This window comes from Podarcis filfolensis (genome assembly GCF_964270895.1).
Source record: "Podarcis filfolensis genome assembly, chromosome: Z".
Lineage (NCBI taxonomy): Eukaryota > Metazoa > Chordata > Lepidosauria > Squamata > Lacertidae > Podarcis > Podarcis filfolensis.
This window is the reverse complement of record NC_139617.1, coordinates 39,666,029-39,691,902: the sequence shown is the minus strand read 5'-3', so window position 1 is coordinate 39,691,902 and position 25,874 is coordinate 39,666,029. Positions and strand designations below refer to the sequence as shown.

Genomic DNA, 25,874 nt, shown 5'->3' with positions numbered 1-25,874 from the left:
ATTAAAGGCAAGGGACGAAGGGGTAAAGTCACTCACAAAAAGATCGCTATGGATCAAAACAGCAGCACAGAGAAAGCCCCGTCTTCCCTTCCGGAGCTCATACAACAATGGAGGGCGGGGTGAGGGGGCGTGGCAGGAGTCAGTTTTATCAACGCTAAGGAAAGGGAGCCAGAGATCAACCGCGATCTACCCAAACCTCGCGGAGATCTACCAGTAGATCGTGATCGACCTGTTGGACAGCCTGTTAAGGGTGCGGCACCAGTGATGCTAAACTGGACAAGTAAACCTACCTTCAGGAAGGTGCAATGCTACAACTTCGCTTGACAGTGCAGCAGGGTTGCCGCTACCTAGAGGCCAAACTCATTTGGTCCTCCCCAATATTTTATTTGGGGGGACGCCTCCCCCCATGGTAGCAGCTGCAAGAGGAGGCTGAGCGCCAGAGAGTTGGAGCTGTTGGTCATTGAAGCTGCGCTGGCGCTGCATTCAGCTTTGCCCCTGGCTCTTCCTGATATCGCAACGCAACGTTGCGCGTTGTAACGCACGCGGGACATCACACCCACACCCCCAATCCTTGGTGCAAGTTGGTGTTTCTGCAGTGTAGCATCACTGGGTTTGGACGTACAAAAGTTTACCCAACTAGTGTGGGTCCCAGCTGCAAGTTTTTATTGTCGGAAAGCTTTCTATAAGGGATTCATCTTATAGTGCCTATAGTGCTGGGGGATGGCCCGGTCACTACTCTGCATATTTATAAGGAGGCATTTGTAGAAAAGGCAGCTGAAGTTGTGGCTGCTCTCATGGAATGGGCAGTCAGATGTTTGGGAAGAGGCAGTTTCTGTGCCTCATAGGACACACCCTTAAGCTTCTGGAAATACCGTAGTAGTTGGTGTTACCCTCTGCCTCACGAAGGAGGTATAAAATGAGACAAAGAGAAGTTTGTTGTACGTCCTTTATACAGGTAATATATACTGTTACAAAAGTTGGGCACCACCCCCACACTCTGCCAATCGGTAGCAAGTTTGCAGGGGGATCCAGGTGCTCAACCAGAGTTTGTTCTCCTTTGGAGAATTGAAGATGTGGTGGAGACTGTCATAGCTTTAAGAAATATGATTTATTCACATATTTACACCTGCAGTCTGCTGGAGGGAGTCGAAATCTTACCGCATAGTAATTTCAAGAGGGGCATTACCCCACAGCAGTGTAGCACTAAAGGCATCTCTCCCAGCGAGAATGCTGAAGGATGGATCTCCCCTTCTCTTCCCAGCATACTAAAGATATCCTTTTCCTGTGACCTCTCTCTCATACACCATCACCTTGGCAATCTCTCTTCACTCAGGCCCAAGATTCCTCTTGGATGCTCCATCCACACCTTTTGTCATGTTAACACCTCTGCTTGGCCAGGCTGGTTTGCATAAGCCAGTCCAGGGATTCCTCGTCTGACCCAGTTCTGCAGGCATGTAATTTCATTCATATCCAAAATAATCAAAATCCCACCATTTTCTAATTTCTAGGGTTAGGGGGTTCCCCCCAAACTCAAAAGCTTCAGAGACCAGCGACCATTGTGTGATGTCTTTGGGCAGAAGGTGGACAAGATTACTTCTTGTTGAAGATAGAACTTTGACAGCACATTGGCAAAGAAATTGGGATCCAATTGGTGAATCACTATGTCGCTATGGAAGATACAGAGATGCTTTACCACTAAAGGGCACTGATTTCGGAGACTCTGTGGGCTGCACCATTCTTCTCTTTCGGTGAAGAAAACTATTCTTTTGTCTTTAGATCCAGTAAGCATCGATCCATGGAAAGATACTAGAGCATAGCTGTCAACTTACAGTTTTGAAAATAAGGGACTAGGAGCCTTGAAAATAAGGGACCAGCAGCCAAAATAAGGGACCTGCAGCCTCACCTGTTCCAGGCACTCCAGTCTTCCTGTCCTCCTGCAGTCTAGTCAAACTCATGCTGGTAGCTTCGAGAACACTGTCCAACCAACTTTGTAACCAGAGGTTCAACTGAATAGAATCTGAATCACATGCACCACAAGGCCTATGCAGCCTCAACTTAAGATGGCTCCCCAGCCTGGCTTTGCACTGCAAAGTTTGCAGCAGCACGTGCAACAAAATGGCGCCCAGCATTCAAAAACCCTCTCAGCTTGCATTAACTAGCCACACACAAGGCATGCAAGCTCCACCCCCCAGTCGTTCTTAGACTTCTTATTGGGTGAGCAACACAGCCAAGCAACACAGTTGGAGCCTCCCTCCTCCCTGGCCGGCAGGGAGGGAGAGGAGCTGCTTCCTTTGAAATTTAAGGGACATTTAAGGGACATCCATCAATAAGGGACAGCAGCGGGACATGGCGCTGGAATAAGAGACTGTCCCTTCAAATAAGGGACACTTGACAGCTATGTACTAGAGTGTCTGCTTCCCACCGCTACTTGTAGGCTTGCCCTATGTCCGGGTTTTTCCCCCGGACACAACCAGCAAATTGTTCCACATTTTTTTCGGGGGGGGGGGGGATTTTTATAATTTCCCAAAATGTCCAGGTTTTTTGCTGGGTCAAGCCTTGTAGGTGGCGGCGGCGGCGGGGCGCTAGAACCCAGCGGCAAGGCGCCGCAGTCTCTGTGCTGCTCTGCTATTCTCATTGCTCTTTCCCTTCGATCCTGAAAGCGGAATAAGGAGGGCGAATATCGTCACCGCGACTCTGATTGGCTGCTCGACTGTGGGGAGCACTTGGGTCTCTTTTCTCGCGCCAGTTTCAAGCGCTTGGGCGGGAGAGCGTGAAGATGCGGACCGGGTTTGGAGGTGCTGCAGCCGGTAGTTCGCTCCCTCCCAGCTTTGCTCCGCCATGGATTTGAGTGACAGCCCGCGCGACGGGGCTGGTGGTGGTTGCCATGGAGGTTAGAGAGGCGCTGTCGTTAGGTCTGGTCTGGTCGGGTGGGGATGGGGTGGGAGTAAGGGGGCTGCTGGCAAGAGGGGGAAGGCACTGTGTGGCCAGGTAAGTAGGTAGTCTCGGAGAGCAGACGCTCCAGCATGGAGGGGAGAAGACAGCTGCAGCAACGTGTGGTTATTTGCAAAACCCGTTGGGGTGCGCGCGCGCGAGTGCTGGGAAAATTGTGAATCCTCGTGTGGGAAAGGAGGCAAAGATCAGGAGGGAGGGGGACCGAGAGTTAGGCAGCCACCTCTCGGCACCCGATCGACGCCCCCCAGGACAAAATCAATAGCAGCCTTTTTCTCTCTCTCTGGCTCCCCCTGCTCCTTTCCCCAGCGCGCCTCCTCAGCATCCCTCCTCTCACGCTTTCTTCTTCCAGCCAATGATCCCTCCCCACCCCGCACAACCACCCTTCTCTCCCCTTTTGGGGGCGCCCTCCATAAAATAAGGCTGTCTTTGGCTCAGGGAGACCCTCCTTTCCTCTAACTGGGAGTTATTGACTTACCCACATCTCTGCTGCGCTTCCTGACGTTTTTCCTCTGGCGATTTCTGTTCGCTCCCCCCCCTCTCCTTTTCTCTGCTGTTTCATTCCCCCCCCCCCCGCCGCCTCTCGCCATTGCGTAGCTTTTTCAGTCCTTTGCCTTCTGCCTCCTGTCTGGACGCCCCCCCCCCAGCACTCCTCTCTCCTCTTCCTTCCCTTCCCTCTCTCCTTCTGGAGGGATCTCTCTTCCATTCTCTGCCTTTTCTCTGCTTTCCCTCCTCCCACCGAGGTCTTCCCCCATCCCCCTCCACCACCGGCTGCGTCCCTTACTCCCCCCTCCCTCCAAATACAGTGTTCTACCCCCTACCCTACACTGCCCAGCCTCTGCCTAATGACTTGCTGTGAAAGCCTCATCCAGGGTCTGTCAATCTCTTTAAAACTCTCCCTGCTCATCCCATCTTCTGTTTTAGGGCCATAGCTCAGTGGCAGAGTATCTGCTCTGAATGCAGGCCCCCATCTCCAGGTGGGGTGGGGAAAGGGCTCCTGTCTGAAACCCTGGACAGCTGCAGCCAGTCAGTGTAGACAATACTGACCTAGAAGGTGGCAAATGTGTCCTCTTTTTTTGCCTTTTAGAATATGGCAACCCTATTATAGGTACCAATTCTGACTTTGCCAAATTAATAGACTATCCAGAAATTTGACCAAAAGTATTTATTGTTTGCATCAGTGATGGAATAGTAGTATGAGGTTTCATAATAAGTAAGAGTATATCATTTGAAAATAAAACTAATTTATATTCAGCTGAGTAATGGACTGCTCTATGAATCTCATCATGTTGTTTAATAATACAGGCTAGGGCTTTTAAACAGAAATTCAGAAACAAAGGTGATAATGGGCATCCTGTACGTTGACTATCTTTAGGAATCCTCCCTAGCCAATGCCACCACCGTAAGAGCTGAAAATTAAAGTCTCTGGGGTGGCAGTTCTCATTATACTGCTACTGCCACTATGGAGGACAATCCAATGCTGCCTATAGTGTGAGGGGGAAGCATCCATTACTTTGCCTAAACAAGAAAAAAAAATAGTAGATGAGCAACAAGCCCTGGAGGCCCAGGCCAGGCAAGTTGCTTGTCCCCCTCTCAGAAGCCAGTCTGTGGAGACGTGTGTAAGGAAGGATTTATTTTGTTTGTATTTATACAAAGAAAGAACATAATATTTGGGAATGTAAAGTTCCAAGAGTAACACTAATATGTGCTGATGAGAGCTGAAGCTCAACAGCATATGGAGGGCCACAGGTTCTCCTCCCCTAGCATAGTAGGTGAAGGTACACACAGGATCATTACACAAAAATAGCAATGTTGGAGAGATCTGTAAAGGGTTTGCCCTAGCTGGGGTTTCCCAAAGGAACACCACATACACAGGCTTTAAGGGGGGCAGGGTGATTAAGACTTTATTGATACAAATGTACGTAGGGGTTAGTCTCCTGAAAAATCAAAGACTGTGATTTAGTGCACTTAAACCTCATACTGCACACTGCTAGGCTACACTAGAAAGAACCCAAAACAGATCAGGTCTTTTTTCACATTTTAACAAGTTCTGGCAAGTCTCCACCTGTGTTGGAACAAAAATGGCACAATATTACAGAATGGAAAAGTTCCAAGTGTAGCACTAATATGTGCTGATGCATGAGTAATTAAGCACCTGTAATTAGTATTATCTGTAAAATTCTAATGCTGACCTACCTCATAGAGTTATGAAGTTTGTTTTACAAGGGAAATATGGACAAAAGGAGGCAGTTTTGGACAGTAGTGACATCATTTGGGCAAGGAAAACCCAAATTTGGTCTGGATTCATAATGATTTTAGCCAGTCACAAGGAGAAGATAAAACCCCATTGATAGTCTTCCAATTTTTTTTTTAAAAAAACAGAATTCAAAGACAGAATGTGTGCTTCAGAAGCATTTTAATTTATAAACAGCAATTCCCATTGACTTTATTTATACCATAAAAAAGGCAATTTACAAGCAAGAAACAAGAAATCCATCAGAACAAAACAAAGCAGCACTGAAATATTCATGTCACAAAATCTAGAAACAAAACAAAAAACTGAGTACAAGATTAAAATAATCATTTGAATAAATATTCTAAAATATTTCATGCTATAAAATAATCCTTAATGGCAAGTTAGTTGCTTTTAACAGCATCCGCTTTAGCTAGCTTCATTTACTTCATATGGTGATGAAGTGTGGAGTTTGTGAGGTTACCGGTTTAATATTGCAAGGTATTGACATTGAGGTTAGTCATTCAAAGTGTTCAAATATTTATGAGGAAAAACAAAATCAATCTATAAATGGTAGATGTTTACTTAATAGTACAATTTTCTGATAAAACAAGTGTAGCTAGATCATGCAAATCAGCCATGAGTTTCTCCTCTAAATTGAAAGATGTGTAAACAGGCCTTTAGCAAAGTCCAAAGACTAATCTCCCAGTATGCCCAGTGGTTTTCACTCTTTTGACTCTTCAGGGATTATTTCCTGCATTGGACTGATCTGTTAGGGGACTGCTGGATTCTGAGGCATGTTCTGGAACAATGGAAGGAAGATCAGAACCTACTGGGTGGCTTGCAGTAGACCAGCAAGGGTTTCTTATTCCTAGCTCTTTGACAGCACCAAAGAGCTCTCACAGCTACTGAAACAAAACTGGTGAGGGGAAGGAAGCAGGAGTGGATTTTGGTTTGCAAGGACTGGAGCTTAGTTCTGGTACCAAAATTAAATTTCTTAGCTTATGACATCAGGTGGATAATTGGCCTTGTGGGCTGAATTCGACCCACTGGCTAGCAGTTCCTCACCACTGGCTTAGTATTTGTTCAGAGGCACCCTACACCTTTATGTTAAATATCTGTCCACTCCACTGAGCCACTGTTTTGTACCTGCTTCTGTTGTGTGTATTTGAGGCTTCTAGGGTAAGGGGGGGAGGGGGGACCATGCTTGGTGGCTGCAAAGCTCTTCTGGGATGTATTCTCATGTTCAAACTAAGTGCTCTCTAAGCTGCATGTTGGGCCTTATGTCCTGCATGAAAAAGTTCAGCGTAGCGTGCAAGCAGTACTCCCCTGCTGGCTGCAGTATTAGGAATGGCAAGCATTTTCCCACGGAAGAGCCCCAAACTTCTAGGGAATGCAAGGGTTCTCCAGAGCACAGGGTTGTATTCAGTGTTAGTCATTTGGGTTAACTGGGGCCCATTCATTCCAATGGATCTACTCTGAGTAAACCTTTGAAAATTTTGAAAACCACTGCAGCATGCTGACAGTAGGACAGCTGTGTCCTGTGTCTTAAAAGCAGATATTTATAAAGGTTATAACCACAGCCATGTTACTGACACTTTGCTCCATATCTCCAAGTAGGGACACAGAACAACTCTCTCAGACCCAATTTCCATTTAGCATTTATTATGTAAGCTTGCATAACTGATTTAATGCACCATTTTAAGGATGTCTGAGAGCGCAACAGGCTGTATAGTTTTAAGTCCTTTAAGGGTATTTAACTGAAAAAAGAGATGCATGACTGCCAAACTCTGAACATTCTGAATGACTTCACTGAACTTTGGGTTCAGTTGCTGAGTATTACTGTTGCTTACAATTCATGGAACTAAATAGACTCATTCATATATATATATATACTATATATTATATATATAAAGGATTTACACAATTCCCAAATACTTTAAAATATATAAAAATTTAATAAATAACCCTGACCAGTCTAAAAGCACCATTCAAGGGTAAAATTCCCTTAGAAAATAGATTAGGTGTTGCATATTTGAGTCCCTTTTCAGTGGCTTCAACATGAAACCCTTTCAGATGACAAAAATAAAACAGAAGTCACAGTAAACTAAAAACATACATTTCAAATAAGATAGATTTCAGTCAAGATAAAGCTCTGTCACACCCTCTTCTCCCAGCCCTTGTTTAAAAATTCGTGCTAATCTTATGTTAACCCATAACAGTTACATCAAAACAACTTAATTCTGACCAGAAATAAATGAAAGACTTTCAGAATATATTTAGTTATTCTGGGAACCTTAAAAGAGACTTGTAAATAATCCAATTTAGGCTAGGAGTGCTCAATCCCAGAGGTGGTTTATGTGCACTTTAATCTCAACCCTGCATGTAGGTAATTGGCTCTTTCCTACATGCATGGTGTCTGTGCCATTGTGGGGTGATGCATATGTAAAAAGAACATTTATCCATGGTTAAAAGAAATTGTGTGTATGTGTGGACTGCTGGATTTTGCTCTTGAGAGGAGTGCACATTATCCCCTCCCACTTAACTATGATTAAGAGCCTTGACTAGCTTTAACCATGCTGAACTAGCCAGGTTAAGAACCAGATGGAAACCTGGTTATAGTCTTATTCATAATTAACATCAATTCAAACATTGCTCTTGCCCAGGATCAAGGTGGTGTGGTGAGATTTTGCTCCTGACCTCTGAACTGTGGCTAAAAAGAGGTCAGGTCTGCAACAACTCTAAATAAGCAAGACATGGACAAATCTGGTAACTTATTATGCTGCAAAGCATAAATAAAAGGCTGGCTAGAGGCTACTGAAATTCCACATGTCTCCCCTTAAGATGAGCATCCCTGATTTCAACTTAAACAGTAAATTCTGCCAACAGTGAAAGACAGTATCCTTTCTGCCATTAAAAGCATTCACACTTGAATACAGAACCAACTGTGAGGCGCTGCGTTGCTTTAAAAAAAACAAAAACTCACGTATTTACAAAGCTATTTTCTGAGTCTTATTTACAACTTCAATAGAAATTATATGGAAGATAAACCAGTTAAGAAAAAAATAACAGCTGCTTAAAACCACAAATATTAGCAAAAAGTATAAAATTTATTTTTGTTTTTCACAGTTTGTAAATAGGTTAAAACATCTAGAGGAGAAAAAAATGACACTGTCACTGTTTTTATTATTCTTCACATTGTCTATGTAGCTAAAAAGGTAGTTTGAGAGACTCAATTATGAACCAGCCTGCATGATTTCACATATTTTCAACCCAATATTTAATCTTACTGGTTTTCTTGGCTTTTGTGTTCTTTTTAAATGAAATACACTAACAGTTGCACACTAATCAAAACTGTACAGCAATCAGTACTGCACAGTATTTTCAGAATTCACCTAAAATAATTCACTGCATGCTTTTCATCCTGGTGGACATAAGATATGAATTTCAAGGATAAAAAGATGGCACCCCATTACCATGGAACCATAATGTGACAAGGCACGATTTAGATGCTGCTGCCTGACTTGAAGCTTTGTCTGCTAGTCTCTTGTGTGTTGCAGCACATCTAGGGCAAAATCCAAGGAAGACAAAAGCTGCTTCAACACAAAACTTTCTGCCCTACACACAGGCAATCCCCAGCCATTTTACAGACACTGTGCATTAATGTATACAACTGAGACAGGGAACTGGGAGGCTACAGGAAGCCAGCAGCTCCTCCAATCAAACAGCATTTTGCCAGCTGCTACAATCTCCGGAGGTACTGCTGAGTGTGGGTAGAATGCTAAAACAGTATTCCTATGTCAAATTCCTTCAGAAATGTGTACACACAGTGTGTAATGTTGTGCTGTATCTTCACCCATTGATGATGTGGAGGGGAATGCATAATGTGATGATGCACCAACTTAGGATAGATGCTGCATGTGGGGTGGGGTGAAAATGGGACATGGGACTACCACTAAAATAGAAAACTGCACATGTCTGCAGTTCTGCACCTCCTATAATTGCCTTGTATGAATATTGCATTGTTTACACAAATGCACCTACAGAGTGTATGAGAACACCATTTACAGTGGTACCTCGGGTTACAGACGCTTCAGGTTACAGACTCTGCTAACCCAGAAATAGTACCTCGGGTTAAGAACTTTGCTTCAGGATGAGAACAGAAATTGTGCGCCGGCGGCGCGGTGGCAGCAGAAGGCCCCATTAGCTAAAGTGGTGCGTCAGGTTAAGAACAGTTTCAGGTTAAGAACGGACCTCTGGAATGAATTAAGTTCTCAACCCGAGGTACCACTGTATTTGTGTGCTAGATTTATATCCCACCTTTTCACCAAATGGGTGTTCAAGGTGGCTTGTGTCTTCTGTGAACTGGCCTTTAGGCACATTTCAAATTCAGGGAAACAAATGGAAGATACGCAAGTTAACTACTCCAGATCTCTAGAGCTGCCTACATGTCCAGTGAAGCTCTTGATCTTTACAGTACTATATTATGGCTTGATAATTTTGAACCCCGATAGGCAGCAGGAAGAGGAAAAACATACCGGCCTTGTTCCTATGCTACACTGAACAGTGGCTTAGAGCTTTGTGCAAAATGGGCAGTGCAGTCCCTACTTTCTATGGTTTGAAGTTGCCTTCTTTAGAAACTGACCAGAGCTTATTTTAAATCACCACCAGTGATTCTGTGAAAGTGAAGCTAAATGCTGCATAAGTCTTTTCAGCTGCATGGAAATCAGAGGGAGAAGTATAGGTGCCCAAGGCTTTGTTTGGACTTGCTGCGGCTCATGCGCACAGCACTAAACCATGATTTAGCATTATGTGAATTTGGCCATCAACATGAATGAGTATATGGAACTCAAAAATATCTCGAAAGTCAGGAGATTGATAACTCCTAGGCTTTTAACAGTTCCACCACAACATTTGAACCTGAAAGCTGTACAATCAAAAATATCCAAAATTATGTTAAGTCACTCTTTGGTAAACTCAAACCAGTTCAACCATGTTTACAGATTCAAAAACTATATTTAAAACAACTTTTAAGATTGACACAGAGACAAAAGTCAGGGAAATACAAAGTTAACTGCCTTTCCCCTCTTTCCTTGACTAATACTACTATGGCGTAAACCCAAGTGGCTTAAAAGGCACCACAGCACAGGTTCACTGTAAAAGGTTACATTTTTAACTCTGCATGTCCAGACTTTTGTTTGATGGTCTCAAATGCAAGCATATCAAAAGGTAGAATAAAATTGATTTGTATCTTAATGTGTTATAAGAATGAATGAACAGACATGTACCCTCCCTGAAGCAGGCTGGAAATCCAGAGGCCTGTGAAAAGCATTTCTCTGCATGCTTGGGATGGGTCTGTCACCAATTCCATTCTACCTGCCCAGCTGCATCCCTCCCATTTCATTTTACACCGCTCTAGCCTCCTGATCCTCAGAAGTGGATGGGGGTGGGGGCTGTAGTAGGAAGTCAGAAAGCAGGAAAGGCCTGTGTGCACATATGGAATGTGCACTGAAATTGGCTTTTCTGGGGCTCCAGCCCTTGTTTATACTAATAGTAGAAAGGGAAAAGGAGGGAAGTTAGTGTTTCCCTGGGAAAGAATCTCTTAGGCAGCTATAGTAGGAAAAGAAGGATCATTTTGTCTAACTAAAACTGCGTCTAGAGAACAAACCTGATTTACTGTTAACATTAATCCTTATTACTGGCTTTGATAAACAGTAAAGAAAAGTCCATTCTAAAAATACTGCAGAAATCTATTCTTTTAAAATCTCAAACAAAGCTGTAAGCCCTCAAAACCACTGCAAGCATCCAAGCTTCATTCTTCTTAAGTGATTTGTAAAATGAAAGCTGATATGGGGTGCTGGTTACAAATTGTATAAATCACTTGCTCTCCAGCTAAAGTACTTTTTATGGAACACTTTGTACAGATCTTCAAAAGCTCCAAACACTGTATCTATCAGCCACCCATAGTATAACCACAACTATTTTCTCAGTGTTTTAAATCATAGAATATAAGTGAAAAATAGAAGTAGCTCCTGAAGAATGAGAATTTTGAAGGATTATGACTTCCTATTAAGAAAACCCATACACTTTTATATGATTAAAATTCACAGTTGTGAGAAATTTAGGGAATCATACAAGGATTAAGAACAGAGGCTCAGATTCAAAAGTCAACACATTAAATTACAAACACACAAAATCTTGAAGGCAGCAAGAAATCCACACATTCTGAATATCCTATCTGGGAGAGGTGTCAACAAATTTTTGTGCAGCGCTCCCTATTTCACTCAGTGGGGAAAGAAGCAAACATCCAATTTGTTTTAAGAGGGAACAGAATGCTCCTACAAGTGGGTGAAGATTTAAAACTCTAATAAAGAGAAAACGGGTTCCAATAATTCCATATACAGTACCTGCAGAAGGATCCTTTTTGATGGCTACCAGCCAAGTAAGCATCTCACTGTGCCTCACTGCCCAGGCTTGTTCCAGCATAATTTTAATGCCTCTGTACTGCTCTGCCAGGAAACCTTAAAGCTACAGCAGCACTAGCTTAGGGAATATAAGGCAGAAACTGAAGCAGAACCAGGAGAGGAGACAGGTAGGTGGAGGGCGGGGGGGAGGGGTCTCTCTTGTCATGCAGCTTCTGTCACTAACAGCTTTCTATCCTGATGAATATATCTACCAAGAAGTTTCTCATTCTGCCAAGCATAAATATATCCAAGTATATACGTACTAAAAATATTATTCACAAACATCTGTATTCTATTTACTTGATAAGAGTTTTCATACAGCAATTATTTGCCAGCTCACACTTTTGTGAGGTGTTTTCAGGCAGATAAATAACTGGAAAAATCTGTGATTCCACTATAGTAAGGTTTCACATTTTTTTATATCTATTATGGATGTAATAGAAAAAAGTTAGCACCACTTTAGAAAGATACCAAACGTCTGAAGGAGAAAAAATAATAATTTCTAAAAGGATGTGTAAATGTGTTTGTCATTGGCTCTTTATGAAAAATAAAATACTGAGCAGCTGTTGAAATTATGGAGAAGCCAAAAGAACTTCTCTAATACAATAAGATATATTGCTCATAAATCCCGCATGGCATTGTTACAAAAAGTAAAAATACAAGTGCTTTAATTTCACTTGAAAATAGTAAATCGGAAGTTATGGCGCACCTGAAAACAGCTCTGTGGAAGTGATTCACTAGAACACTGTACAGAAATATTGCAGAAATGACTGCAACATCCTGCTTAGCCTTCTTTAAACCAACTATATATAATCAGAGTGATTAAAGTAAGACTGATTTACCTGGTATGCTTTCTACAGTACGAAATGAAGGTAGATTCTGAGGATAGTAAAAACATTTAAAACCACAATGCTACTTTTGGGTTGGCTAGTATAACAACACATTTCTATATAAAAAAGGGGCAGCACCACAGGTTGTCTAGTTTATATTCTAGACAAAAAACCCAAACAATCCCCATTGTAAAGTTAATACAATTATGGCATTTGGTTTATATGCATGCTTATTGAGCAAAGTTAATTCAAAGCATTGCTCACTTTTGGACACAATATATGAACATGGGGGGGGGGGGGAAGCAAAGCTTCATGAAAAAGCAGGAAAAAACCCTAAAGAGAAGATTAAAAGTTGAAAGCCTTTTATAGAGAGGTTTTTTTCCTTTCCATTTAAGATACTTCTACATTCACCCCAACCAAAAGAGAAAAAGTGAACATCGTATATATATTTATATATAATAATATATATTATATAAAATTCAAAGCTATCAAAATAGTTATTCAAACAACAACAAATAAACACCCACCCAAACCCACAACTTAGTATGACACATAGATGGGACTCTGGGAGGTATACCTTATGCTCCTACGTAACATGTTTGTTAAGGCTGCCCTCCTAGCACACTACTGGAAGCAAGTCCTATTGAATTCAGTAGGGCTTGCATCCAAGTATACCTACATAGGATTAGGCTGCACAAAGCACAAAAGGAGAGGCTATACCATTCGGCCGTATCTGCTTGTTTTTATTATCTTTCACTGTTGAAGCCCCAGCCTCCCTCCTTCTTCATGTATTGTTTGCAAAATATTATGCTCTTTATAAACATTTTTAGGAGTAAAGCTAACCCTACTTCCTTCCAAAAAAGAAAAGAAAAGAAAAGAAAAAAGTCAGTAGCCTTCTGTCCAGGAACAGGGATCAGAAGACTTGCAAAATCAGGAAAATGACAATGCTGTTATACCTGTTACAAAACTTATCAAAGAAACGAGAAGGAAATGCGTTGATCAATGTGCTTTGTTTGAGTTGCACTGAGGGACGCAGTAAATTTTAATCAGATGTCTGTATATCCATGCTATAATCCAGCGTTTCAGAGGCTGAAGCATCATCATCTCTCTGTTCTTGATAGGCTTCTGTTCTTTCTGGAGACTCAACCCTGCTTCTTACTTCTGCTACACCAGGATGATTCTTTCGCAGGTGCTGGTTTAAAGTTCCCTGGAAAGGGAAACATTTTCCACAGACCTCACAGCGGAAAGGTTTGTCATCTGTGTGGCCACGGATATGGTACTCAAGTTGGTCCTTGCGCGTGTACTTCTTCCCACAATATTTGCACACAAAGGGGGTTATTCCCATGTGCAGCCTCATGTGCCTATCAAGACTCCCTTTCTGGTTGAAAGACTTCCCACAGTATATACAGATTAATCTTTCACTGTATGCATACCAGTGACCTCTTGAATTCCTTTCCCGTGGACTGTTTTCATAACCTGGGTGATTCGCTGCAGATTCTCCATCAGCTCCTTGTGCTGAAACATCACTATGCAAGTAGCTAGTAGAGATCCGTTTTTGACGGCCGCGGCCTCTAAGAGAACCTAGCATGGATCTTGAAGAGCTTGAGTTTCTTAGGCTTCCAAAGGTGTCAGGTGCATTAGCAGATTGGGATGAGCCATGGGAATATAGAGTGTAGGCATTGTGCAATACAGAACTGTAGGAGCCAATGTTAACAGCCACTACTTGCTCGCCGTCCACCATTTCAGTGTGGTATCCATCATCACCAAGAGAAGAGCTATCTGAGCAACTTGGCCGGTCAGATTTTTCCATTTTAACTTTCACCTCAGCAGCCTGGCTCTCTCTGACTACCAAGTCCCCTTGGTCATTATCACCTTCAATCTGAATCTCATATTCTGAAATGCTCCCACTACTACCACGGTCTGAGTGCCCTTCTTCTTGTAGACGGTTACGGAAAGATTTGTTGGAAGTTGTTTCCATTCTTAAATCACTGCCTGAAGTAGACTGCCGCACCTGAGAGCAATAGGGAGGAGAGATTTCCACTGGATTGGCAAAATAACCGTCATCTTTAACACCGTTGTGGTTTTCCGGAGCATCTTCAGCACCAACAGTGACAGAGTCAACTTCACCGACACTGATCTTTGAATGGATACTTTCAAGTATCTGTGTGCACTTATCAATGACACACTGCATCTGCAGAAAACTAGCTGCAGTTAGAAAGCTAACAACATCCTTCAGTTGCAAAGACATCCTTCCAGTGTAACAAAAAGAAAGCAACTGTTCAAAGACACTGGGATTTTTAATAACTGATATTGAGAGGCCGCTCATGGTACTTAATGCAGAATGGTCACGAAAATATGGAGAACTGGCAGCTAGGACAGCTTTGTGAGCTCTAAACGGCTGACCCTGAATATGCACAATGATATCACAAAGCTTTCCCTGCAGGCGGAGCTCATTCAATTGGCTCAGTACGGTGCTGCTGTACTCCGGAACGTCAAACTGGATTAAACTGCTGCTGTCCATGTCTTCTGGTGTATGGTGTAACCTGCAAAAGCCACAAAAAGAAGTACTTATAAACCAGAACTTAAAAATGCCTGGTGCTTTAAAGATTGAAAGCAGTCCATTGACACGCACAGTAACTTACACTGCATACAATCTATACATTGTTGAGACCGAAAATACAAGCAGTAGCAAACAATAGTTTTTACATGCAACAATAAGACTTTCCCTTTTACATACATCTGAAATGTTAAATCCAAAGTAACGTGGGATGTGACTTGTGTAGTGTTACATGTAGTAGTACTAAACTGACAAGTTTGTGAGTAGGTCGTTTGCTAGGGAACATTTTCTCTGCATAATTTTGCAATTAGCAGTTTCAGTGACCCAAAGCTACTAACACTTGTTCGTATCAGAAATCTTAAGGACTCTCACCTCCTAGTTGATTGGGAATCAAGCCTTGAAAGAGTACACTGAGTGCAGAGCTGGACAGGCAAGGAAAGGAAACACAATCTGAACAAATGCTTTAAGCAGCACTGTTGATCCCAAGTATTGCTGAAGCAAACTTGTATGTCATGCAACATTACAGATGCCATGGGTTACAGATGATCTTGCAATACACTGAGGTTCCTTCCTTTTGTGGTTTAGAGATAGCCTATCGCAAGTGTTTTCCTTTCAAAAGCTGCTAGGTGAAAGAAAAACAACAACTTTTGCCAAACTAAAGTTATTTGCTTTATTGCAAACTATTAATGCACATTAAAGGTAAAGGTAAAGGGACCCCTGACCATTAGGTCCAGTCGTGACCGACTCTGGGGTTGCGGCGCTCATCTCGCTTTATTGGCCGAGGGAGCCGGCGTACAGCTTCCGGGTCATGTGGCCAGCATGACTAAGCCGCTTCTGGCGAACCAGAGCAGCGCACGGAAACGCCGTTTACCTTCCCGCTGGAGCGGTACCTATTTATCTACTTGCACTTTGACGTGCTTTCGAACTGCTGGGTTGGCAGGTGCAGGGACCGAGCAATGGGAGCTCACCCCATCACGGGGATTCGAACAGCCGACCTTCTGATCGGCAAGTCCTAGGCTCTGTGGTTTAACCCACAGCCCCACCCGCGTCCCTCGTTAATGCACATTAGCAGCCATAAAAACATTCTTTTCCTTATGGTTATGGTAAAGATTTTCTAGTTAATTTATTGAACTGTTAAATGGTCATTTGCCCTAATGCTTTGTAGAAACAAGTGTGGAGCCATGTAAAACTGTTCAGGTCTCATGTGGGAGGGGTAGGGAGAGGAAGCCTTTATTTCCTACCACCCTGAAACCTTTTCTACACACTGTGCTGGCTGCCAGCCTTGATCCCAAGCACCTTATTGCTGTATAACAAATGGAAAAGAAGTGGTGTTCTGGAAACCAGCTCAAAGAACAAATAGATGTTTTTTAACCTCACAGCACACATCCCTAACCATAAATGATCTTCTAGTACACTATACACTATACATTGTTAGCAATTCAAGCAGGCCAGTCATACCCCCTTAGCCAGGGGTCAGCAAACTTTTTCAGCCATGGGTTGGTCCACTGTCCCTCAGACCTTGTGGGGGGCCGGACTATATTTTTGGGGGGCTGGGGGAATGAACGAATCCCTATGCCCCACAAATAACCCAGAGATGCATTTTAAATAAAAGCACACATTCTACTCATGTAAAAACACCAGGCAGGCCCCACAAATAACCCAGAGATGCATCTTAAATAAAATTACACGTTCTACTCATGTAAAAACACACTGATTCCCGGACTGTCCACGGCCTGGATTTAGAAGGTGATTGGCCGGATCTGGCCCCTGGATCTTAGTTTGTCTATGCATGCTCTTAGCTCTTGTGTTCTCCCCTTCCCAATATTTCACAGGTCTGTAAGTCATTGAACATAAGCCCTTGCACCCCCTTCTCTTTTTAAATACACCTCTCTTTTTATTTATGACTCAATAAGAACATAAGAAGAGCCTGCTGCATCAGACCAATGGCCCATGTAGTCCAGCTTCCTGTTCTCATGGGACTAGACACCTGTGGGAAACCTGCAAGCAGGACGCAAACACAAGAGTGTTCTCCCTTCCTGTGGTTTCCAGCACCTGGTATTCAGAAGCATTTCTGCCTCCAATTGTGGAGGCGGAGTAGCCATTGATAACCCTTTCCTCCATGAACATGTCCAATTCTCTTTTAAAGCTATCCATGCTGGTGGTCATCACTGCCTCCTATGGGAGCAAGTTCCACAGTCTACCTAGGAGCTACATGAATTGCTTTCTTTTATCTGTCTTGAATCTTCTAACATTCAGCTTCACTGCTTATCCAAAAGTTCTAGTGTTATGAGGGAGAAAAAACTTTTCTATCCACTTTTTCTGTGCCATTAATAGTTTTATAAACTTCTATCATTTCACCTCTTACTCATATTTTTTCTAAACTAAAAAGTCCCCAAAGCTGCAGCCTTTCCTCCTAGGTGAAAATATTTCAGGCTCCATTTTGCTTCCAAACCAACAGGCATGGGATCACCAGAGTTTGGTACTGGAGTGAGTGATGACGACACCTGTACCAAAAGCAGAGGGCACTGACTTGCAACTTACACAACCAGGCATAGCCCACCAGGTCCATATTATTGTTTGGCAGATGCTGGATAGTCTCTATATTATGGCTATCTCAAGCATGCAAAAACAGGTGTTTTATGGAGATTATGATGGGATGTTATATTTAGCTGGTGGACTGCATTTGGCTTTGCTGGTCATTAGTTGTTGGTATATTACAGCCAGCACAGAATATTATCTGCAAGCACCTGATATAATTCCATTTTTGGGTTAGGCTGGTACCTGGATGGGAGTTTATATAGGAAGGCCACATATGCTACTGTGATCACCTTGAATGAGAGGTAGTAGAGAAATATAACAATGAGATAAATAATAATAATAATAATAATAATAATAATAATAATAATAATTTATTATTTATACCCCGCCCATCTGGCTGGGCCTCCCCAGCCACTCTGGGCGGCTTCCATAAAAACCAAAAATACAGTAAAATATCACACGTTAAAAACTTCCCTGAACAGGGCTGCCTTAAGATGTCTTCTGAATGTCAGGTAGTTGTTTATCACTTTGACATCTGCTGGAAGGGCGTTCCACAGGGCGGGCGCCACTACCGAGAAGGCCCTCTGCCTGGTTCCCTGTAGCTTTGCTTCTCGCAATGAGGGAACCGCCAGAAGGCCCTCGGCGCTGGACCTCAGCGTCCGGGCAGAATGATGGGGGTGGAGACGCTCCTTCAGGTATACTGGACCGAGGCCGTTTAGGGCTTTAAAGGTCAGCACCAACACTTTGAATTGTGCTCGGAAACGTCTTTTAAAATAAAGGAGATATAAAAGGAATTATCTAATATAAGTTGCTGTATTAACAGTCAAGTTTCAATACAAAAAAATCAGAAGTATACAGTATTAAGCATTAGAGTTATCTTTTCTACCAAATTAATCACATTAATGTTTCCTACTTCATCTGTTCTCAGATATCGGAAGACACAAAAGCCTTTTTTATTTTGAAATAATTTAAAATCTACAGAAAATGGCAAATAGAGGACAGATGAAGTAAAATGCTGCCATCTTTTCAATTTGACCAAACTTCAGAAGTCTTTCCCTCCACAGTTCAGTATCTGAGCTGCACAGACAATATAGTCAAGCCAACTTTACTGTTAAGAAGTAGATTTCAATATTCAGTTTTTATTAAATGGGAAAATTCAATTATTTCCACCCAAATGAGGCCTTCTCGGGAAAGAACAAAGCAGCACAATTCTCCTTTCCCCAATACAATTCCTTCCTTCTTGTGATTTAGTTTTTTTCCAAACAGAGAAAACATTATTATTTACTTCTTTTTTATATATATAAAAAAGCACAGTTCTGTATATGGTCTACACTGCACACAAAAACTAATCATATATATTCCACAACACTCAGAGAGAGCTCTAAAAGCCAATTCAAATAGATTTATATGATGAATGCATATGCATCATCTTGCATATTAATGATGTCTCAAAGCTGTGCATTGTCAGAGCCATCTGGTTGCTTAGGAATTAAAGGCATGTACAGTGGTACGTCTGGATACGAACCGCCCCCTTTGGGAATGCTTTGGGCTACACATGCGGCAAACCCGGAAGTAGAGGAAAGTTTTCCGCCACCAGCACCTGCGCAGAACAGCACGCCTCTGGATGCAAATGTTTCGGGGGTAAGAACGGACTCCCGGAACAAATTAAGTTCGTATCCAGAGGTACCACTGTACATGATCCCAAATGTATAACAATAGTTTCACAACAGATGAATTAAATATATATTTGCATTTACTGTAATAGCAAAATTGCTGAACTGTTATGCTGAAATGGCTATAAAAGAACCAAATCCCGATTTGGGCCTTGAAAATGCAAATTGTGCAGTTAGAATAAGTTATGCAAGTTTGCTCATTCTGTATGAATAAAATCAATATGCAACCTTTTTGTGGGGGGTGGGAATCTGTTCTTTTCTTGATGAGTTAATTTACAGAAGTGACAGCTATATGGGACAGGTATATATCCATGCAAGGAACAAGAACTCTATTACATGGACCTTGACACATTTACAAAGTACCATAAATATGTACAGTATTAAAAATAAATCAAGTAGTGCAGTGTGCTGTTGTACAGCTTCCTTTCATTTCAGTAATGCTTTTGCCACAGAAGTTCTCCATGAACTGTGCCCTGAACATCAGATCTGTCTGCCCCACACTCTGTTATACTTAATTATGACCAACTCAAAGCCAGTTTCTGCACAAATCCTCACCATCAAGAGAACTAGAAACCTACCCATCAAAGTGATCACAATTCTGTACTAAATGTCAGAGTTGCATGTATACTCTTTGTATGAACAGCAAGTACTTGAGACACAGCATATCCAAGGCCATCCACCAAATTATCTTAAGATACACAGCACATGAGCGCATACTTAGGATCTCATCCCAGATCAATTCTGCCAGAACTCATGAGCTCCACCTTGCCTGGGAGCAAAACTTGCTCAACTGGACTGATGCACACCCAGTTTACCCCCCCCCCCCTTTTTTTTGCAAGGATCCCATCAAGAAAGAGATAATTTGATGGTCCATACCCTACCTTCTAGGGCTGGGCGATATATGATTTTCAACACTGCAATATATCACCAGTTAAACATCACAATATACTGATATATCACAATGTCTGAAATAAGGATGGAGCTATGTAGATGTATTGTCTCACTCCAGTTTTTTCCGTATTGTGATTTTTGCTTAGCGCACACATTTCACAATTTGCGATATATTGCCAGGTCAAATATTATGCAACCAATATCATTAAACTGGTTTCGGATGCTATATTGATATATCACCCTCTCCTACCTTCTAGGGGCCCCAACTTAACCTATTATTTTAAAAAAAGTACCAACAAACATCTTTGACAGAAAATGACACTGGGGAATAAGGCTAATGTAGAAAAATTGTACAAATAGCTTTCCAATATTTTCTTAAACAGAACCAATTAATCAAAAATTTATCCACAGCAATTTCACTGTAGATTGAGGAGGAAGAAATGCTGGATACAGCATTCCAACTCTGAGCAATGCCAAATGAAAGGGCTTCTGTTATGACATAACAGAAACTTTGCCTTGATTCTAAATATTCAACACTAGTTTTTGAGCAGCCAAGAGACACTCTTCACCTATAAACTCATACCTTGGTTTTCGAACAGCTTAGTTCTCAAATGTTTGGGCTCCTGAATGCTGCAAACCTAGAAGTGACTGTTCTGGTTTGTGAACTATTTTTGGAAGCCGAACATCCAACGGGGCTTCCGAATGGCTGCAGGAGTCTTTAGGCATGAACAGCAGTTTTAACCAAAATTTTAGCTTATATATCAAGACCTGAGATTCAATAGAAATTTGTCCAGCCTCCAATCATAAAAGTACATTGAACACACATCTTGAAAGGCCAAGAATACTTTCCAAAAATTTTGTTTAGACAGATTATAAAGCTTCAATCCGGTTAAACGTTCATACTTGTGCTCCATACAGCATTTGTGGTAATATCTTAAAACTGAACACTTGAATTGATAAGGGGGCATGCTGGCCTACCTTGACATAAAAGAAAGAGATGAGTGAATTATAGCTCTGTTGTGTATCTACAGTCGCATACAACACTTGTGTTTTCTAAGAGCTGGTAGCTTGAAATGCTATTCTCAGATATTTGTAAAATTTAACCTGTTCGATTGGTTGTCCACTGATTTGCCAGCAATGTTTGCATCATCTCTGAGTAAAAACTAAAACTTTAGATTTATCATAATTAATCATACTTAAAGCAAACTTCCACAACCTGGTGCCCCCTCCATATGCTGCTGGACTAAAACTTCCATCACTCCTAACCACTGACCATGCTGGCTGGGGCTGATGGAAGCTTTAGTCCAAAATGTCTAGAAGCTACCAGGTTGGGAAAGACTGACCTAAGATGAGGGCTGCCTAATTACAAGCAGAAAGAGCCAGTTTCTTTGGGTAAAGAAGGAAGTGTGAAAACTATATTTTCATTTCTTGTTCCTGGACTGGTTGACTATATAGTGCTACCTTATGCAGAAAAAAGCCATTAACCGTTAATCCATACTATTTACTACAGATAGAGTAACTCCTCCAAGATTCAGGCAGAAGTTTTCCCCAGCCCTGCTACCCAGACTACCTGTGAAGGTAGAGGTTGATTCTGGAATCTTCTAAATACAAAGCATTTATAGAAACCCAAGTGCAAAGCTAAATGTTTCTAACTTTAAAGTAGCAGCAGTCTTTATCTCCCAAGAACATACATATTAGAGGTTTGCATTAAAAAAAATTTTTTTTGCAAGCAACAGCTTCTGAACTGCATGGTGGAAGAGTGGCACAAGTCCTTCCTCTCCACTATGCAGATAGCCATCCTTGTAAGCCACGCAATAAGCCAGGCACACACAAAGGCAAAAAACCATCCATCTCAAAAAGGGGTCATTGATAAATCAGTCTCTCTCTATAGTTATTCCTCTGTGCAGTCACATGTACTGAGAACCTCACTCAGAAAGATGTCCAGCTCCGTGGTTAAGGGAAAGTGCCTGCTCTGCTCCTCAACTATGCCATTGCATGTGAAATTGTTGTTTAAGGTGCTTTGATGGCACCTTTTCTACTTGCCTCCTGTTTATCCTGTGTTGGTGTAGTTGCTTCTACATGAACCATTGGATTTAGAAAAAGGCAGCCTCTCACTGTACTTTCTTACGCAGCATACTTTGGTTAGGTATGTTTATCATACCTCCACAAAAAGTCATGTGGTTTCGGAGCAGAAGGGGGCCTCCGAGCTGTGCATTTTGGTCTTGCAGTGAGCAATAAGAGCAAATAAATATACAGAGAAGATAAAGCAGCCTTGAACGTACGGACTCTCGTTTTATTTAACTATGTTCACATTTTACAAATCAATAAACAGGACTTCTAAAAAAAAAAAGTCTATAAACCGGAGAGGCCCAATGAGGTCAGCACATAGAGATGATAAATCAAACTCACAAACAGTCACTTGCTTTGTCATGCCTTGCAAGGAAGATTCACCTCCAGAGAACCACATACAGTGATGCATTGGAAAATTGAAAAAATGTCCTCACCCCACATTTTTACATGTTATCAGTATGCCACATATCACCAATAGGTTTGTGCAGGTTGGCCAGTTAAATATATAATTTATGGACTATAAATATATAGTTAAAAGTAACACTAGGCATGTCCGAAGTCCATTGCTCACGTGGCAGTTCATTTCCTGGGGTAAATCTTCCATCCTAAAAAAAGCTCAACAACTTCAAACCTTGGTCGGCCCTCCACGTCATCAAATCTGGACACCACTGCTATAAACCATATATGCTAGCTTACTATAAACAAGGAATGCAATCTTGGGACACTTTGTGAAAATAACCAACAGAAGTAAATACAAAGATGTGTTATTTATAACAGGGTTTTGGTTTTTAACCCAACATCCCCCACTCCCACTTCCCAGACCAAAATTGTACCAAGTACACAAAATGAAAAGCTAAATGTTTTTGCAGAAAGGTAGAACATGATGCAGGTGTGGATTTAGCACAAGAGAGATATTGGTAGGCACATGTGAGGTCAGTGACAACGAGAGCACAATTGCATTGCTGCCAGCTGCCTTTCAAACTCATTTGCTCATTTCTTGGGCTGGGCCTGTCCAGGGATTTACATTTACCATGTGTTTGCAAAAAAAACCAAAAACCCTGCCCCACCTCCAGTCTTATTGGGGAGGAAGCTCTACTAACAGAAGAGTTCAGTTTAGTAGTTGCAAATGTACAGTTCAGCCACAGGCTTGGAAACTCAAGAACAACGAACCACACCTTAGGCACAGGTACTTATACACAAAGGCACAGCTAATTTGGAATGTTGATTATGTTCTAGGGGTAGAGAGGAGTTAATATGGTCACTTTTAAAGTTATTAACCCAGTGCAACACCTAGAGAATGATGCCCAGAGAACTTGTTGATGAGATAATCATTACTACACTTCACAATTCACCTCTACTCAAACATAACAGAATTATAGGGCATACAGAATCTATTCCTCTCCATCAAATGATGGTATTCACATTCTGAGGCAGATTTTAATTAGTAAAGATTCAGCACTAATTGTTTTCAAATACCAGGTCATAGATACTGTACTCAAATAGGTGTGGGGAGAAGGAACTTTTCCCCCCAATGATTTGTGTGCCACTTTCCACCAGCTGTCTGATTCAGTTGAAAAACGCTCAGAGAAACTGGTATTGAGGAAGAATCTGTAGAAAAAGTGGGAGGTGAAACCAATTAGGTAACCTGGGAGGGACTTACACCTGCCTGGGATTTCCATCACCTGCACTGGACCGCATCTAAGGAGGGGAGCCACATGCACCTTTCCTGTGCTACTGAGGAGCCATGATACAAGTGTAGTGCAGTTGTCAGTATTGTACCTGAGAAACAAGGGTTCAAATCCCCTCTTGGCCATGAAGCTCACCTTGGGTCAGTCACTACCACTCAAGTTATAAATAATTTGGAGTAATGTGGAGCAGAAACAGCCTCCAGGCCAGGTGGCAAAGACTGCAGACAGGCAAGCACTATCCAGATCACCTATATGATGCCACCTTCCCCTATTTCTTCAGACTCCTTCCCAAAGCCCACTCTTCCATGAATCTTTCAACTAAATCACAATTCCCCAGACTAAACTGGAACAAAATATATTAATGCATAACTGTATCAGCTCACATATGTCCCTTGCTACCTTGGCACCACTCCTCTTGGGAGAGGAAACTACACTTTTATATAAGGATCCATATGAACACTGATGGTACTTCATAAATCAGGTGTGGCGAACCTTTGGCCCTCTAGAACTACAACTCCCAGCATCCCATGGCCACTAGCAATCCTAGCTAGGGCTTGGAGGAGTTGTAGTTCCACAGCAACCAGAGTGCCAAAGGCTCCCTACAACTACCGTTTCATCTATCACTTATAGCACACTGTTGCTTCTTCTTGAAGGAAACTCAAAATACTCAACAGACAACCAGTGCCCAACCTGCAGAGTCAATGTCAGGGGTCAGCAAACTTTTTCAGCAGGGGACTGGTCCACTGTCCCTCAGACCTTGTTGGGGGCCAGACTATATTTTGGAAAAAAATATGAACGAATTCCTATGCCCCACAAATAACCCAGAGATGCATTTTAAATAAAAGCACACGTTCTACTCATGTAAAAACACCAGGCAGGCCCCACAAAGAACCCACAGATGCATTTTAAATAAAAGGACACATTCTACTCATGTAAAAACATGCTGATTCCCAGACCGTCTGGGGGCCGGATTGAGAAGGCGATTGGGTCGCATCCGGCCCCTGGGCCTTAGTTTGCCTACCCATGGTCAATGTGGTGCTGGGGTTCAGTGTCAGATCTGATGCCAAGTACACCCATGTATAAACTAGCAGTCAGTCATGAAGATTACTGGGTACCTTGGGGTCACATACACACACCCCACACACTCAAGTTAGTCTGCTTCAGGGGGCTGTTGTTGTACATAGGAGGGAGAAAAACCAAGCACGTTGCCTGTGCAGAAATGTGTGTGCATCGAATTACAATAGATTTTCATTTTTAGGCAGTTTAAGGCTAAAACACAAAGAAGAAAAGCAGGATATGTTTGCAAGAGTAACGAACAAAGCCCCACGCCCAAAAGAACTAACCTGGATTCAATCAACCCCTACAAAAGGGCCGTCATTGTTTTTGATTGTTAATTTGTTATGCATTTTTGTTTTTATATTTTAAACCGCCCTGTGATCCTCAGGTGAAGAGCGGTATAAAAAATTAATTAATGAAATAATGAAATAAATCACCATCCATTAATCCCCACATCTTTTTGCATCCAACAGGGAAGCAGCTATACAGGAGTCTTACACCTTCGCAGCCCCACAGCCTAACGGGGGCGGAGGGGTGGTGCTGCTGCGAACACCGTCCTTTGATGCCTTCGGCGTGCCCAATATGGGAGCTGGAAGAACCGTAAACCCCAGCACCCATCCCCTCCCCCACATTTCTCACCTGAGGGGGCGTCGGGAGTCTCCTCACATGGCGGGTCCGCCGGAGGGAGCTCGGTCCTGGCCCGAGTGCCACCTTCCCCCCGGCCGACGCCGCCGACGCTGCTCCCCCCTCAGTTCCCTCGGCCAGCAGCGCCCGGAAGCGAATCCTCCACTCTCAAGGAGAGGCACTTCCGCTACCGGAGCGCCACAGGCAATGGGAGGAGCGGTTGGGAGGCAGACAAGGAGGCATGTGGGGCCGGGGGCGGACCTGCGCGGCCACGCCCACCCTCGCGACGGCCACGCCCGCT

At 42.6% G+C, this 25,874-nt stretch overlaps 1 protein-coding gene and 1 long non-coding RNA gene across 3 annotated transcripts in view; one reads left to right on the top strand and one right to left on the bottom strand.

Annotated features, from left to right (window-relative positions):
* The window catches only part of LOC310754794, a 19,402-nt gene extending 11,742 nt beyond the window's left edge, over window positions 1–7,660 (top strand). Inside the window, exon 4 of the long non-coding RNA XR_014544024.1 lies at window positions 1,509–7,660. This is a non-coding gene — a long non-coding RNA (uncharacterized lncRNA). The remainder of the gene's footprint in view (window positions 1–1,508) is intronic.
* On the bottom strand, window positions 5,349–25,874 carry ZBTB34 (zinc finger and BTB domain containing 34). Of its 2 annotated transcripts, none has more exons than XM_083597014.1 (2): window positions 24,915–25,038; window positions 5,349–15,019 (listed from the first exon to the last, which is right to left on the bottom strand). In XM_083597014.1, exons 1-2 carry the CDS (start codon window positions 24,968–24,970, stop codon window positions 13,519–13,521), a joined length of 1,557 nt encoding a protein of 518 aa, XP_083453140.1. In that variant the 5' UTR covers window positions 24,971–25,038; the 3' UTR covers window positions 5,349–13,518. The 2 variants fall into 2 exon arrangements, with proteins under 2 accessions (XP_083453140.1, XP_083453141.1); XM_083597015.1 differs by lacking the exon at window positions 24,915–25,038 and adding an exon at window positions 25,589–25,874 and having other exon boundaries at window positions 13,468–15,019.

What these genes read in the sequence shown, in the direction of transcription:
- ZBTB34 (XM_083597014.1), bottom strand. Translation starts at nt 24,970, where the DNA reads ATGGGTGTACTTGGCATCAGATCTGACACTGAACCCCAGCACCACATT. An exon ending in CAGCACCACATTGACCATGG is followed by an intron (nt 15,020 to 24,914) that starts GTAGGCAAACTA and finishes TGGCTTTTGCAG; the next exon opens with GTTACACCATACACCAGAAG.